Genomic DNA, 16,597 nt, shown 5'->3' with positions numbered 1-16,597 from the left:
CAATTTACAGAACATCATAAATATTAATATAAAATTAGGAACATCATAAATTAGCCTGCAACACAGTTTCTTTAAAATTGAACTATATTTGCACCTAATATTAAATCAACTTATTTAGCCTTTTGTTTATATTCTTTTCAATTGCTTAAATTGATGCACATAACTTTTTATTTGATTTACTAAACCTCATTTCTTTTCTTTTTCTAATTTTAGAGGTGGAAATTTGAGAGAAGAATGGGAGAGATGGATAACTTTCTGTGCCGTTCTTTGGACTGTCTATATTTTTGCTGAGCAACAAACTGTATCTTTGATGATAATAATTAAGTCTTCATACACATCATTCATCACAAGCATTTACATACTTATTATTTATATCACATTTGCAAGTGGAACTGTTAAGTAAGAGAACTTTTCTTTGGTGTACACACAATTTTTTTTCACGTTCTTATTCCTTTGTAACAGATAGTCTCTGTTGAAACTTTGCTTTCAACAACAGATATAAGGATCAATAATCGATTTAAGTTAAATTGTCAAACTGGTATTAGAAAATTAGTAAGAATACCGAAATGTACATGTTTCTCGATTAAGCGCAGCCAGCAAATTTTAAATGCTGCACATTAAATTTTTCTGTACATTAAATAAAATATTAAGTTAATGAAGTTAGTAAATTTAACTTTATTAATTTATTAAACTTGATATTTTGCAAACTTATATTTTTAAAAAATTATCTTTCAAATTAAATTTTTAAAATGTTCTGGGAAATTATAAAATTAAACTACCTTTTCTTTCAACGTAGTAAAATGTTTTAGAAAACAATATGAAGCCCGACTTTCCTTTTATCAACTTTAAATAAATTAAAGTTCTGCACTAAAAAGTCTGTAAATACTCTATAAATCAAAAATGTCTACATGTCGCTACAATTTTTGCTTTACCACTACTAGATGGATCTAAAGATTACATTATGAGATCCTATGTTAATTATGTACAAATTTATTTTCCAGTAAACAATCTTATTGTGCTAAAAGAGTCATTTCCTCGATACTTCACAATTTTTTGCTTCTGTCAAACCTTTCATTTTAGACGGCGTTTAAGCACTTGACCTCATAAAAATATTTCGTAAATATGTGACCACGGTTACATTTCATCTACTTGATATTATGAATTTCGAAACCCTTTATTGTTTGTTCCCATTTTCACATTATCTTCTCGTCATATTGATTCTGTGACGTTCTTTAAAGCAGAAGCACGCTATTTCTGTTCAAAGGTTTTTCCCAATTCAAAAATGTAGAAAACTGTGCGAAGCAGTAAAGGGAAATGTTGAAAAATACATCATAGATCAGGGGTGGCGAACCTTTATGCACCAATGTGCCATTTTTTCAAAAAATTGTTAATGAGGTCATGGACATGCCGCCAAATAATTTTGACTTCGTGATTATTGGGAAAATAATAATACTAAATACCATCAAATCAAAACTCTTTATTTACTATGAAAAAAACATATTTTGCAATGTCTCAATTCAAGCGTAATTCAACTTAAAGTACAGTGTGACTTCTGTTGTTGCAGATTAGAAGACACATAACTTACATTAGGCTGTAAGATGTTAGTTTAAGCAGGACTGTTAAATTTTCTTTTGCTGGTTATTTAGTGTTAGCTTGTTTTTTTTTTATGGTTATTAATTTTTTTTTTGGTATTAATTGTTAGTTTTTTTGTTAATAATTGTTTGTTTTATGTGAATTTTAATTTAATTGTTAATACGCTTCATAGGGAACTTTGTGATCAGTGGCGTGCCCGGAATAGTGTGTTGCGTGCCATAAATGGCACGCGCGCCATTGGTTCGCCATCCCTGTCATAGATGATTCAATATCATTTAAATTTTGTAATTAAAGTGTGTTGTATTTTATTTGTTTTCAAATTAGATACAAGCTTCAATTACTTGATGCATATAGCTAACTAACAAAAAAAAATGTTCTTTCTTTTAGGAGTCTAACTGCACTTCCAGAGTGGTTTTACTACCTGACTTACGGTGTCCTTTACCGTTATGCAGGAGCGTTTTTACAAGAAAACGAGTTCTCTTTCAACCCGAGGTTGGATCGAGCAAACTATTTAAATGGAACTGAAGCATTGCCATGCAACAGCAACATTCCCGGTAGCTGTATTTACATTGATGGAAACCATTACCTACTTCAAAAATATCCAGCAAGTGGTAGAATTGAAGATTCAGACTTGCAGTACTGGATGAACTTTGGTCTGTGCTTCGTTTTTGTGGGTGGTATGTGGGTTTTAAACACAATACTTCATCTAGTGCCTCTGCCAGCTTTTATTAAAACCAAGTTCAGAAATTAACTGTCCTAACTTTTCACTCCAGCGGCTTGCTCATAGAAATATTCTGCATCAAAGAACAACTTGGCACAAACCGATGTGGAACTGCTAGGGAAACCTTTGCAAATCAGCAATGCGAACTGTTGATCTTCGATTCCAATAAAATTAACATACTGAGGCTATTGACAGTTTGAGGTACTAAGGAATCGAGATTAAAGCAAAAGTGAATGAAGTTTTCTATTTAAAATTAACGTCTACACTTTATTTAAATTTTCGTTGAATGAGATTTTAATTTTGTGTATACTTTTTAATATGCATAATGTAAGGAGAATATTTTATTTACCAGTATGTAGATATTTTTGATCCGTATACAAGATACTGTTTACAAAAATGACTTAATTGTAAACATTTTAGAAAATGAATGTGTTTTGATAAGATTTTACAATAAAATTGTGTTTTTCTAACATTAATAAATATATTTTTAACTAATGTTTGTGTGACTAAATATTTCCATGTCATACACAGCATCTTGCTGCTTATGAACATGACCTCTTCTCTACTGAAGTATAGAGGAATATAGCAAAACATACTTTACAGTTCCAAAATTGTATTTTACAGCCATAAGTAATAATAAGATCATCAGAATATGAATTAGAATACCAAAGGGCTAATAATTTTAGTTACGCATACGTTGACCTCGGATTTTAACTAAGTAAAATAGTATAAATATTTAAAATGCTAAATTGCACCTAAATTATGTACAAACATGCAAAAGGTTGTATTATGCTCTATTTAAATGTGATGAATAGATTTAATAATTATTTAGAAAAAAAAATTACGATGAGATGCAAACCTAAATAAAATGCCTATGTATTACTAACATAACCTTATGCATGAAATCTCAGCTTCAAAACTATTTTACATATGCAAACCACGCAAAATAAATAATTATTGAATCGAATCTAATATTCAAAACTAAAGAAAATTAATTCTTGGGGGTAAAATTTCAAAATTAAGGAGAAAAAAAAACACAAAAAGTTAGTTGTTAAATGTGTGTATGTATCATTATATAAAACAATTAAGAAAAATACATATAAAAATATAGCTAAATAGATATGAAATTGAATACTTGTAATACTGTGAAATTTCATTTGACTACTACGCTGTCATAAAATTTGCCATACGTACCAAGGTATACATACGTGGACCTGCATGTTTTTCATTGCATTATTTTTTAAATTTAAAAGCTTCATACAGATAACAAAACTACTAAGTCAAAAGAAAATATAGTATTTTCAGAATAACTAAGTTATATAATATTTAAAATTAGTTACATTCGAGCACGTGGATTTAGCGTCATTTTTCGAAAATGACTTTTGTTTCTGTGAAATTCAACACGCTTACATGTTCTGCATACATTGTGGAATTCCCAGAAAGCTTAAATACCTACGAATGTTTAGTGAAGGTAAAACTACATATTTTATTATAGCGTGTTTTCAAAAGCTAAGAATCGAAGGACCACAAATGTGAACCGAGATAATGAAGAGGCTAAGCTACTAGTTAGGCGATAGTTTTTAAGTTTTCTTATATAATTTGTAATTGAAATTTTGAAATTCTTCTTGATCATTTTCATTATATTTTGTTAAAATTTAATTCTATAAAATACATGGATGTTTTTCCTTAATAATGTCGAATCACGAAAAATAATTTTCTTCTTAGCATCTAAAATAAAATATGAATTGATTTAAATATTTTTCCTACTCTCTAATTTTTGTTGTTAAATTCCAGGGCATATTTATATGCTTTACAATTATTAAAAAAGATAAAAAAGAGGTATTATGGAGTGACCATTAATAAAAAAAGGTATGAATGAAAATATAGCACACTAATTTGTAGAGAGTTTGCTGTTTACAAATTTACATCATTACTTAAATCTTTTCTTATAAAAGTCAATAAGGGAGCGGGGCTCTAGTCGAGGCTAAACTAAACGTTGAAAATAATTAAACATGTGTGGGGGAGATTTGGTCCTCCGTCAGTAGCCGCCAATATTCGTATAGTGGAATTCATGATTGTTCATTTAGGCCATTAATAAAAGTAAAGGGATGAAACAAAATGAAAGTCTCCAGGAAATTAATATGAATCGTGAATATGAAAATCCAATTTATTAAGCAATATTTCTTGAAGATTATAGAGAATGGCCATCAATACAAATCATCATGATAATTACCAATTATCAAAAATAAATCCCTTGAAGGGATCAAGGAAATGTAACTTCCACATTAAGAAGTTTTTGTGCATATCTTTTTAAACCGTTAGAATGACTGGGACAGGAGAGCCCCCAAAGGGGACACCTAGTCACTACAAATTTTGAATTCCAAGTGAATATAATTATTCCCAATGGACGTAGAAAGTATGGGTAGGAGATCCATAATTTGGCGATTTATCATAATATATCATAGCCAAAATAAAGCCAACTAGCATATCAATATGGGTTTAAAAGAATACCTTGGCGATTACGAGTCGCCAACAAATTTATGAGAATCATTACAACCATGCAACAGAAACATTTAGCAGTTGGAAGTTTGGAATAAAAAGTTATAAATAGATTTTTGTTTTCGATTTGAGGCGACAGTGAATTAATAAGTCTGCATTAGTAATGAAATAAAAAGTATCCGTTACCGTTATCTAGAAGAGAGGAAATAAATATTTTATGTTCGTTCTAAAAGATTAAGTCTTTGATTTATTTTAAATATAATTCTACTAATAAAAAAAAAGCTTAAGTAATGAAAGATATTTTAAAAGGATAGAAAATAAATATGTAATGCCAATTGTGGCATCACAGTATGGCACTAGAAATCATTGACATTTCTCTAAATTAGCAACACTTGTGTTCTCGAGTAACTTTATAATAGCCTCACTAATTGCTTCCCTTCCCTAAATTCCGTTAAATTATTCCAATGAAATGTTAAATAACATCTCAACTTTCTCACACCTGTTTCTTACCTTTCTTTTTTACTACCTTATTCAAGCTCATTACTCTTCCCCTATTGGTTAAACCAAGTTTTCCTAATTGCAATGCGCTTGTCTTGTTCCAATTCTCTGATATTTTTTGGTTTCTACACAGAAAGGTTTTGTTGAAGGAATCGAAATTATAAATATGTCTGTGTCAATACATATTTGTGCTTTATTCGGTTTGCTTCATTCATAGTTAGCACAAAGTATACCCTATCTTTATTTGTTCGCTTTTCATTTTTTGCAGAATGTTCAGTAACAAAAAATTTATTTTTGCTATTTTTTTAAATTTTAAAAGAAATAAAGATAGATAAAATCTAGAAATTTGTATAGGTATTAATCACTTATACTCGTACGCTCTGTTACTTTGCTTAATGATAGAAATATTTATTAAATATTTATACCCCATGCGATAAAATAGAAATTTTGAATGAGTATTTGACTTGAAAAGGCCAAATACTTAAAATTAAGGAACTAATTAAGGTAGATATTAACCCTTATTGGTGAACCTTGTTGCCGAATTTTTGAATTCTTTATTGGTACGTTTGAAATTTCAAAGCAAATCCACAATCATCACTTCTTCCTCAAATTTTAAGGGGTCTAAATGGAGGAAAATACAATCTGGGGATAATGCGGATAAGATGGAGAGTATTAAATGGTGGTATATATGATATTTAGTGCTAATAGATTAGGCTGCTGTGTGGTGTAAAAAAAAGAATTAAAGTTTATGGTGATGAAGTAGAATATCATTAATGAACAAAAAGAAAATCATTAAATAAAACTTAATCAAATTAGCCGTAATATAGAATTAGATAGAATATTGGATACAATCATCCTAAATAATCTAGCAATTAACTGATTAAATTTACTGCCACATGTGGTGGATAACTTAACAATTTAGTGGTAGTATAAAGCTAAAAGGAGTCTCTGGAAAATAAATATTAAATTTAGATATAAGTAGATTAAGCTGAAATAAAAAAAGAAACATAATCCTAAGAAAACGACAAAAGATTTACTTACACAAATTTATTCCATCACATCATAATGAGGTCACACTTAAATAAAAAAATGCATATTTCTAATAATTTTTACATTAATGTAGAAATCAAATATTAATTTAGATCATTGTATTCCACTACAAACTTTACAGATCAAGATGGATCCTGAAAAATTATCACACTACAAATTTTACGGATCAAGATGGATCCTGAAGAATTATCACAATTTCATTATTGAAAATCAAACGCTGCTCTCCGTTCTTGGAGAGAACAACGGCAGGCCGAAGCCTCCGCTCCTCACCAACTCACATCATCGACTCAGGTATCAAATTACTTCCAAAGGGACGCTTCACTATCGTTGCCACCATTCCAATACTTCCTTCCCAAAATCTGGATGTAGGTGTCTCTGCCCTCGAGTTGGAATTTGGCTCTATCTGCCCCTAGAATCCTGAACCATAGTCATGGGAATCTGGAGACTTGTCAAAAAACATTATTAGAATAAACCGTCGAGTGTGAAAAGTTCCGTGGAGTGTGAAAAGTTCTTATCAATGAAGAGTGTGAAGAATTCAAAGTAGAATAAACCTTGGAGTGTGAAAAGTTCTTATCAATAAAGAGTGTGAAGCATTCAAAGTCTTATTAGTGCCTCAAAAATTATTGTTACAATGTGTAACATTATCCTTCCTTAAAAGGAAAAAAAATGAATAAAAAAAATTTTTATATGTACCAAAATTTTTTTTTGTGATGTGACCTCTGAGGAACATGTAAAAGAAAAAAGAATATCACAAATAAACACATATCAAAAATTCCTGAATATATAATACATAAATCACAACCATTATTGTCGTTTCCTTTGGGAAATTAATGTATCTCACTCTCTCTCTCAAAACACAAACAGATTCTCTACAAGCGTAGAGTAAGGAATTATCATACTATATACAATTCAAACTTACATACCTTAACACTACTGTCTTTAGTATAAATGATAAGTTTGAATACATAAATATATACTACATATGTTTATAACCAGAGTTTGCATATTTTTTTTTAACATCTATGTAGCTACATCTTTTTTATAATCCTACTCTGGTACTAAATTTTACAAAAAAAACAAATTTTATTTTCTCAATTCTCTTTCAAAATATTTTATTCTTATGTTACTTTATTTCATTTTATAACTTTTATTTACCAATGTGATTTAGCTTAATTTATATATATTCTCCTCCTCTCACATTATGTGATTTCTAAATCGAATTTATGTATTTGTCTGACAATATGATGAGTTCAACATCAAAAAGTAAAAATTTTAAATAAATGGTCAAAAATATATATATGGTAATACAAATAATTTGCTAACTTTGAACAGGATTTTTCCTATTCAATGAAATCTGGACCAGCCATAACACATTGAATCAAATTTTGGCCTAAATTTGGAAAAATGCAATTCAAAAAATAGAAATGTAAAAACAAAATAATATTCATCAACTTAAACCATTTGTATTTTCACCAGAAAATTAAACTCATTATCATTATTTTCAAACACAACAATTCAAATCTTTAATTAGATTTAGTATAATCTTACTCATTAGTATTCTATACTCAAATCATGTTCCTTGACCATCTCATTCTCTAATTCCTTTCTTAAAATTCTTTTCTTAAAAAGTTTACTAACATGAAATTTTTTGTATAGGTCTCTTTGCTTATCTTTAATGTGTATTAGGTAATTATTATTCCTAAATTTTTTTGTTATTTCAAAAGGACCTTCATATTTGGGATTTAGAGAATTTACATCAGTATTTATCTTTAAGTAAACAAGATCTTTACAATCATAATTAGGAGTTGGTCTACCTTTTATATATTTTCTATGCATTTCAAAATATTTGTTTTCATTTCGACTTACTATTTCTCTAGTCTCTGCAATTTGTTGTCTTAATTTTTTGATATAGTCTGATGGGTTTTCTTCACTGTTGGTATTAACACTTGTATTTAAAGGGAGATTTAAATTACGACCAAAAAATAGTTCAGCAGGAGTATAACCTGTTACCACGTTGATAGAAGAATTATAGTGTAATTTGAAAAATAAAAGCTTTTTAGTCCATTCCCAACTATTGTTACACATTGAAGCTATAGATTCTTTTAGAATTCTGTGAGATCTCTCAATTAAACCATTAGATAAAGGATAGTAAAATGAAGTTTTACGATGTTCAATGTTTAAAGCCCCAATAAAATCTTGAAACTCCTCAGAGGTAAAGTTGGTACCATTGTCAGAAATAATGGATTGAGGCAAACCAAATTTTGAAAAATGTTCATTTAAATTATTTATAATTGTTGAAGATTTAATGTTAGTTAAAGGTATCGCCTCTAAATACCTTGAATAATTGTCAATAATAGTTAAAATAAAAAATTTATTATCAATTGATCTGGGTAGTTTCCCAACAATATCTATAGATAAAATTTGTCCTACACTTAAATCACCTTTTTCAATGAATTTAGTCTCAGTTACTTTAGATTTGGGCTTATTTGCCAAACATGCATCACAAGATTCAACAAAATTTTGGGTGTCTGCCAACATCCCATACCATGCATAATTTCTTTTTAACAAATTATAGGTCTTAAAAATGCCAAAATGTGCAGCATGTGCTGCCTTTAAAATTTCACCTCTTAATGAGATGGGTATAAAAATTCTATTTAAAGTCTTATATGGATGTTTAGGTGGTCTCACCTTCATCATCAAAATACCATCATTGTTGACAAAAAATTTTTTAGAAATTAGTTTATCATTATCATTTAGTTTTTTAAAGATTTCCTTAGTTTGTGTACAATTTTGTTGAGAATTTTTTATATTCTCTATTTTAAGCTTATCATTAACTTCAAAAATATTTGCATTATTTACAACAGCATTATCATTAGTTACTCTAGATAGGTAATCGGCTGGATTCTTAAAACCAGGAATATGTTGAATTGTATAATTAAATTCCTGCATATACATTAACCATCTGCCTACTATCTCAGGTTGTTTTTGTAAGTTGATGTGAAAAGTTAAAGCCTTAGCATCCGTAAAAATAACAAAATTTTTTCCATAAAGATGTTGATGGAAATGTTTAATTGAATCTACAATTGCTAAAAGTTCCCTACGGATAGATGGGTATTTAGATTCAGAATGGGTTAACTGCCTAGAATAAAATTCTATAGGGTCAAAATTGTCCTTATTCTTTTGCATTAATATTCCACAAAGAGCACTGCTAGAAGCATCAGTTACCAAATAAAATTTTTGTTCCTCATTTATATTCTTTAAAGTTGGTTTAAGTAGTAGTTGTTCAGATATATTTTCAAAAGCATCTTGACAATCTTTATTCCAATTAAAAATAAAATTTTTTTTTGTTAAGTTTACAATGGGTTTGATGATCTCTGCAAAGTTGTAGATTAAATGTCTAAAATAACCAATCATACCTAAAAAAGTTTGAATTTGTTTAACATCTTTTGGAACCGGAAATTTTAAAATTTTGTCTATATTATCAGAAGCGGGTGAGAAACCATTAGAATTTACATCAAAACCTAAGTATTTAATGTTAGATTTACAGATTTGTATCTTAGCTGGATCTAGAGTTAAATTAAATTTCTTTAATCTATCAAAAACCTTAACAAGTAATTGTGACATTTCCTCAATGGAATCTGCAGCAACAACAATGTCATCAAGAAAATACTGCACATTAGGACCTTTAATGTCATCTAAACATTTAGAAATTAAGTTATGGAAAAAAGAAGTACTGTTGCGAGAACCAAAAGGAAGACGAGTAGGTTGGAAATTTCCTATCTCACAACAAAATGCTAATTTGGATTTGTCCTTTTCTTTTAATTTTATTTGGAAAAATGCACTTTTGAGATCTAAAACACTATAATATGACTTTCCAGAAATGTTATGCAAGATATCATTAATTTTTGGAAGACAAATTTTGAAAGTCTCAGTAACTGAGTTAAGTAACCTATAATCTATAACCATTCTGAATTTTTGCAATTCAGGATCATCAACATAAGGCTTTTTTTTGACAAAAATTACAGGAAAACAATAATTGGAAGAAGATGGTTCAATTATTCCTGCATTTAGTAGATCTTTAATCTCTTTTTTGGCAAAATTTTTTGCAATATTAGGAATCGGATATGGTTTGGTTTGGATAGAAAAGTTATGCAATAAATTAAATTCAGGTACTACTGCATCCGTAGATCCTAAAGTTGTATAAGATTGAGAGAAAACTTGATAATTGTTTAACAAAACTTGAAGTATCTTATCCGCATCTACCTTATTTAAATGACTCAAATCAAAATCAGAGGCATTAAGTTCTTTTTTTCTCAGTTGATGAATTTCATTTAGATTTAAATTGTTAATTTGGTAATTAGTATTTTCTTTAGGTTTAATTATATCATCATCTTTAATACTAATAACATTTCCTAATTTTGTACCTTTATTAATCACAATCTTATTATCTGTATTATTTTCGATTAAAGTACAGAATTTTTTATCCTTAAATTCATTAACAGATGCATAGATATTATAATTTAGTTTGTTTTTGTTTGGAGAAAAAAGCATTTGTTTACTATCTTTTATATCCTCAGATATACCTAATTGAATTAATATTTGAGAATGGGGTTCTATCACAATCTTTTTTGGTGCAAAAGCAAAATTATTTACAATCTTTACATCACTTAAAACATTATTTACAATACGAGGAGTATCCTCGAGAAAATCAAAAGAATCATGGTTCACTATAAGTTTTTTGTTGGGTATATCTAAAACAATTTTATTCTGTTGAATGAAATCATACCCTAAAATTATTTTATATTTATAAGCCCAAGAATTCTTAGTTACAAAAAATATCCCTTGAAACCATTTAGTGTCAATTTTGAATTTAGAAGAAATTGCAGACATATAAGGAACAGTATTGTTGTCGATAGTATGAATTCTTACAGATCTAGATAAATAACTTATTTTAGTGTTTTCTTTAATTTCATTAAGAGTGATAGGATCAATTAAACTAAGATTTGCACCAGTATCTAGTAAAGCCGGAATGGTTAAGTTACCAAATCTTAACAAAATAATAGGTAGAGATTCTGAATCGTTACTGTTATTAGAGGTCATTACATGTTTATTTACTTTTTCTACTCCTTCATTTGTATCTTTTATTTTACTATTTTTTTTTGTTATATCCTCTTCAGTTACCCAATTACTATTCTTATTGTTATTAGAAATTTTTGAATTATATTCCTTAACCTTATCATAATCTGAATTAAAATTTTTATCTTTAAAATTACTATTGACATAAATTTTAGTTTTATATATTTTGTTCTTATCATTCGGAAATCTATCTTTTTTGCCAATATTTCTCTTTTTTAACCTTAAGTTACCAGTTAATTTTTGATCATTTGAATTTCTACTGGTTCTTGTAAGCTTTGTATTTTTCCACTTGTCACAAGAACCATTAACTAGTTTAAATTATTTTGTCTTCTGTCCGTACTGTTGTTACCCCTCTTTCTAAAATTTCTATTGAATCCTCTTCTGAAAGAGCTGCGGCTTCTTTCATAAGGCTTAAATTTGTTGTTTACATTGTAGTTTTTAGGATAATACCAACATTCTGTGGTGATATGATTTCTACTACATATATGACAAGTTATCTTTGGTTGATTCAATTTGTTCGATTGTGAGATGTTGTTGACCGATTTAGTTTTAGTTAAATCATTAATTTTTTGAGTCAATTCCTCAATTTTTTTGTTGCTTTCTATCTGGCTTCTTAATAAGATTTCAATTTCTGATGATTTTGTTACATTATTCAGATGGGCTTCATTCATTGAAATCGCATTTTCAATATCTATAGCAATTTTGCCTATTTCATTGAAATTTGATGCTCCCCTTTTCATAACCTCGATTCTAATATCCGGACGCATGCTGTCAAGCAGCTTTTGTGATTTCATTTTCCTAGCTAGACTTAAAGTTTGCTCATTACTATCTCCATTGATTTCTAGATACTCATCAGTAGCCTTTTCTACCTCTTCAATTAAATTTCTTATGCTTTGATTTGGTTTTTGAATCAATGAGTTAAATTTACTTTGTAATTCTGCATAACTTAATTTCCTGGAAAATTTATCTTTTAATAATTTAACTATGCATTCGTATTCCATGTCAACATTTGTTTTGGCCTCACTAACTACTTTCAATGCTTCTCCTGCAAGATTTAACTTTAATATCATACTTTTTTTTTGTTGTCCCATCTTTCTAACTGAGCGATTTGCTCTAAATTATTCAGAAAAAAATTTAAATTTTCCTCTTTGCTACCCTTAAAAGTTTGCAGCGAATTCGCTAAGGAATATGCAGATTTAGCCATAGTGTAATATTAATTCATAGAAAAATTTACCTAATTAATATCTACCTTAAAATATCACTAAAATGTATATTAACAATCAATAAATAGCATTCAAACCCCCAAAAACAATATTCATACAATACATACAATACTCCATATCAAAATAATATATAAAATGTAGTTTAAAAAATATTATCAAAAAATGTTGTCAAATATATTTTTATATTAATAAAAATCAATAATCTTATTGAAATACTATAGAAATTAGTTTCATCACTGAAATCTTGCCCTATTAAAACATCATAAACACTGAAATCAATCAATGTATTTACCAAAATTACTAAATAAATTTTCTATGTACTTATTTAAATTTAATATCATACACATAGAAATAATTAATATATTAAGAAATATATCATCATCTGCTGAATTAAAATGCTAAATAACAATCATTAAAACTTAATCAAAATATCAACCAAATTATTTAAAATTTAAAAAAAAACCTATTTTCAATTATATATTGAATTACATATAAAATTTTAATGTTCAAAATGTAATATTTATATTCAAATACTTCATATACAAAAGTATATCATGAAATAGTCGATTCACATATAAATCAAAAGTATATTTCTTGTGACAATATATATATCAATATTAAAATCTAATTTTTATACATTATTACTAATCCAATTTGATACATTATTACTTATTGTTTAAATGTCAACAATAAAAATTTTTTATTTGTGAGAGAGAGCGAGATAAATATTTAAAACATATCAATTATTTGATCATATTTTTTGTGCACAAGGCACTTAGTATTTAAAATTTAATAATATTTCAGCCATAAATTAATTTAAAAGCCAAAGTTTCCAGAGATTCTCCTAAAAAAATTATTTATTCTTAACACCAGATTCGAAACCACGCGACGGCACCATATATTAAATGGTGGTATATATGATATTTAGTGCTAATAGATTAGGCTGCTGTGTGGTGTAAAAAAAAGAATTAAAGTTTATGGTGATGAAGTAGAATATCATTAATGAACAAAAAGAAAATCATTAAATAAAACTTAATCAAATTAGCCGTATAATAGAATTAGATAGAATATTGGATACAATCATCCTAAATAATCTAGCAATTAACTGATTAAATTTACTGCCACATGTGGTGGATAACTTAACAATTTAGTGGTAGTATAAAGCTAAAAGGAGTCTCTGGAAAATAAATATTAAATTTAGATATAAGTAGATTAAGCTGAAATAAAAAAAGAAACATAATCCTAAGAAAACGACAAAAGATTTACTTACACAAATTTATTCCATCACATCATAATGAGGTCACACTTAAATAAAAAAATGCATATTTCTAATAATTTTTACATTAATGTAGAAATCAAAAATTAATTTAGATCATTGTATTCCACTACAAACTTTACAGATCAAGATGGATCCTGAAAAATTATCACACTACAAATTTTACGGATCAAGATGGATCCTGAAGAATTATCACAATTTCATTATTGAAAATCAAACGCTGCTCTCCGTTCTTGGAGAGAACAACGGCAGGCCGAAGCCTCCGCTCCTCACCAACTCACATCATCGACTCAGGTATCAAATTACTTCCAAAGGGACGCTTCACTATCGTTGCCACCATTCCAATACTTCCTTCCCAAAATCTGGATGTAGGTGTCTCTGCCCTCGAGTTGGAATTTGGCTCTATCTGCTCCTAGAATCCTGAACCATAGTCATGGGAATCTGGAGACTTGTCAAAAAACATTATTAGAATAAACCGTCGAGTGTGAAAAGTTCCGTGGAGTGTGAAAAGTTCTTATCAATGAAGAGTGTGAAGAATTCAAAGTAGAATAAACCTTGGAGTGTGAAAAGTTCTTATCAATAAAGAGTGTGAAGCATTCAAAGTCTTATTAGTGCCTCAAAAATTATTGTTACAATGTGTAACAGAGAGATACGGAAATAAAAGATCGAGGTAATGGAGATTTTAAAATCTGGGACAATTTAAAAATGAATATAGATTTTTATGCGCCATTCGGTAAAGTTGATAGAATGCAATTTTATGGAAGCTCTGTCAATACTACTGACTATCAACGTATGAATGATTATAGTTCTCTGGCAGCCTGCAAAGCAGGTCCTAGTTACATAGGCTATCATAGGCTCTATTTTTCTGTACTTACAGCATAGCTTCAAGCTTGATTGTTTATTGACAAAAAAAATAGTCTCAATATATATGCTTGAATATATAAATACTGATATTTGATACGGAACGAACTTCTACTGATTTCGCTTAAATTTCGTATTTTGCCACATAAAATTACATTCTTTAAAATGATACAAAAAATTGTATATCTTAAAGTTCAAATTTTTTCAACCATTCTTAAAAAAATAAAGAAAAATAATAAATATTTTTAGAAGATTATTTTTTACATAAAATTATCTTTTAATAAATGAATTTTATGAATGTGTGTAAAAAAATTTTTCTCTCTTATGTAAAATTGTGTATAAAAAGTTCTCGAGATATAGTGAAATACGCAAAAAGTAAAATTAACATTAAGGGGTCTGAACTTTGAAGCATTCTCCTGACCAAACTATTGGGACCTTATTTATCAGATATTTATCAGATATACTTGGGAGCCAGAAATCCGAATCCGTCAAAAAAAGTATGTTTATTCAGAGAAAGTACGTTTTTGTGTCTGATTTCGTAGCTTAAAATATCGTCTGCCCTTATTAATTAGAATACTTGAGATCACCCCCTTGAACCATTAAGATTGAGTTCTAGAACGTGAAAATCCGATCATTAGAATCAAAAGTTATTCAGGGGGGTCCGTTTTTTTTTTGGTGCACACTACTACGTTGCGTTGCAAAAACTGAGCCTTTGTTCAATTGGTGTTTTAGTGGTATTTTATTGGAATTTTTTTCTAACACTGTTTATGTTAAATTTTTTAAGATAATTGGATAGACTGTCATTTTTTTTAACCGTAATTTTAGAATGAAATTATAACAGTGTACATGAAACCCTCATTACTTCAAAACTATTAGTTCTATTAACGTAATATTAATTCTATTTTTTCATTCGATTCAGCATTAAAAAATGCGTCGAAGTAACATCAATTTTTCCAGATAGAAATATCTATATCACTGTACTCCCTTCAGCATAACCTTCAGAGATAGAATATAAAGTACCCCGATAACTTGAAATTACGTTTATATCATGTACTCACAAAAATGAAGATTTTATCGTTTTTGTCGATAATTATTAAAAAATTTTATATTATGCCACTCCACAATATTAAGTAGTTCAAAGAAATTTCACACTGGTAGTAAAAATCACATTTAAAAAATAAGAAGCATTATTCACATATAAAAAAATTTGAAGAGAGTGATTTCATGTTTTAGTTTCTTTCATATTTACAGCACATTTACAATTTAAATAACTGTAGAAGTCCATCCTATAAAATGACGAACGGCATCTGTATCACACAATGCATGTCCGATTACATGCATGTATTCAAAATTCTCCGAAATTATATACGAAATTATATATATATATATATATATATATATATATATATATATATATATATATATATATATATATATATATATATATATATATATATATATATATATATATATATATATATATATAAATAAATAAATATATATATATATATATATATATATATATATATATATATATATATATATATATATATATATATATATATATATATATATATATATATATATATTGTTTTTAAAAATAATCTTGAATTTATTGATTGATCGCCGAAATGATTTGGAAACTTATTACATAATACTCACTAACGCCATTATAATTAATTCTGTGAGGTAGCAAATAAAGTTTAAGTACGGAGGAATTACTCGTTAAATTACCTAGTT

The 16,597-nt window shown here is 28.0% G+C and overlaps 1 protein-coding gene across 1 annotated transcript in view; it reads left to right on the top strand.

Annotated features, from left to right (window-relative positions):
* The window catches only part of LOC107455611 (ATP-binding cassette sub-family G member 5), a 51,380-nt gene extending 48,571 nt beyond the window's left edge, over positions 1–2,809 (top strand). Inside the window, exons 11-12 of the mRNA XM_043054604.3 lie at positions 214–399; positions 1,981–2,809. Coding sequence (XP_042910538.2) covers positions 214–399; positions 1,981–2,344 — 550 coding nt within the window. The 3' untranslated portion in view covers positions 2,345–2,809. The remainder of the gene's footprint in view (positions 1–213; positions 400–1,980) is intronic.
* Positions 2,810–16,597: the final 13,788 nt, after the last annotated feature.

The sequence above is a fragment of the Parasteatoda tepidariorum genome, chromosome 7, assembly GCF_982258835.1.
Source record: "Parasteatoda tepidariorum strain Cologne lab strain chromosome 7, Ptep-v5.0, whole genome shotgun sequence".
Lineage (NCBI taxonomy): Eukaryota > Metazoa > Arthropoda > Arachnida > Araneae > Theridiidae > Parasteatoda > Parasteatoda tepidariorum.
This window is presented reverse-complemented; position numbering and strand designations above follow the sequence as displayed.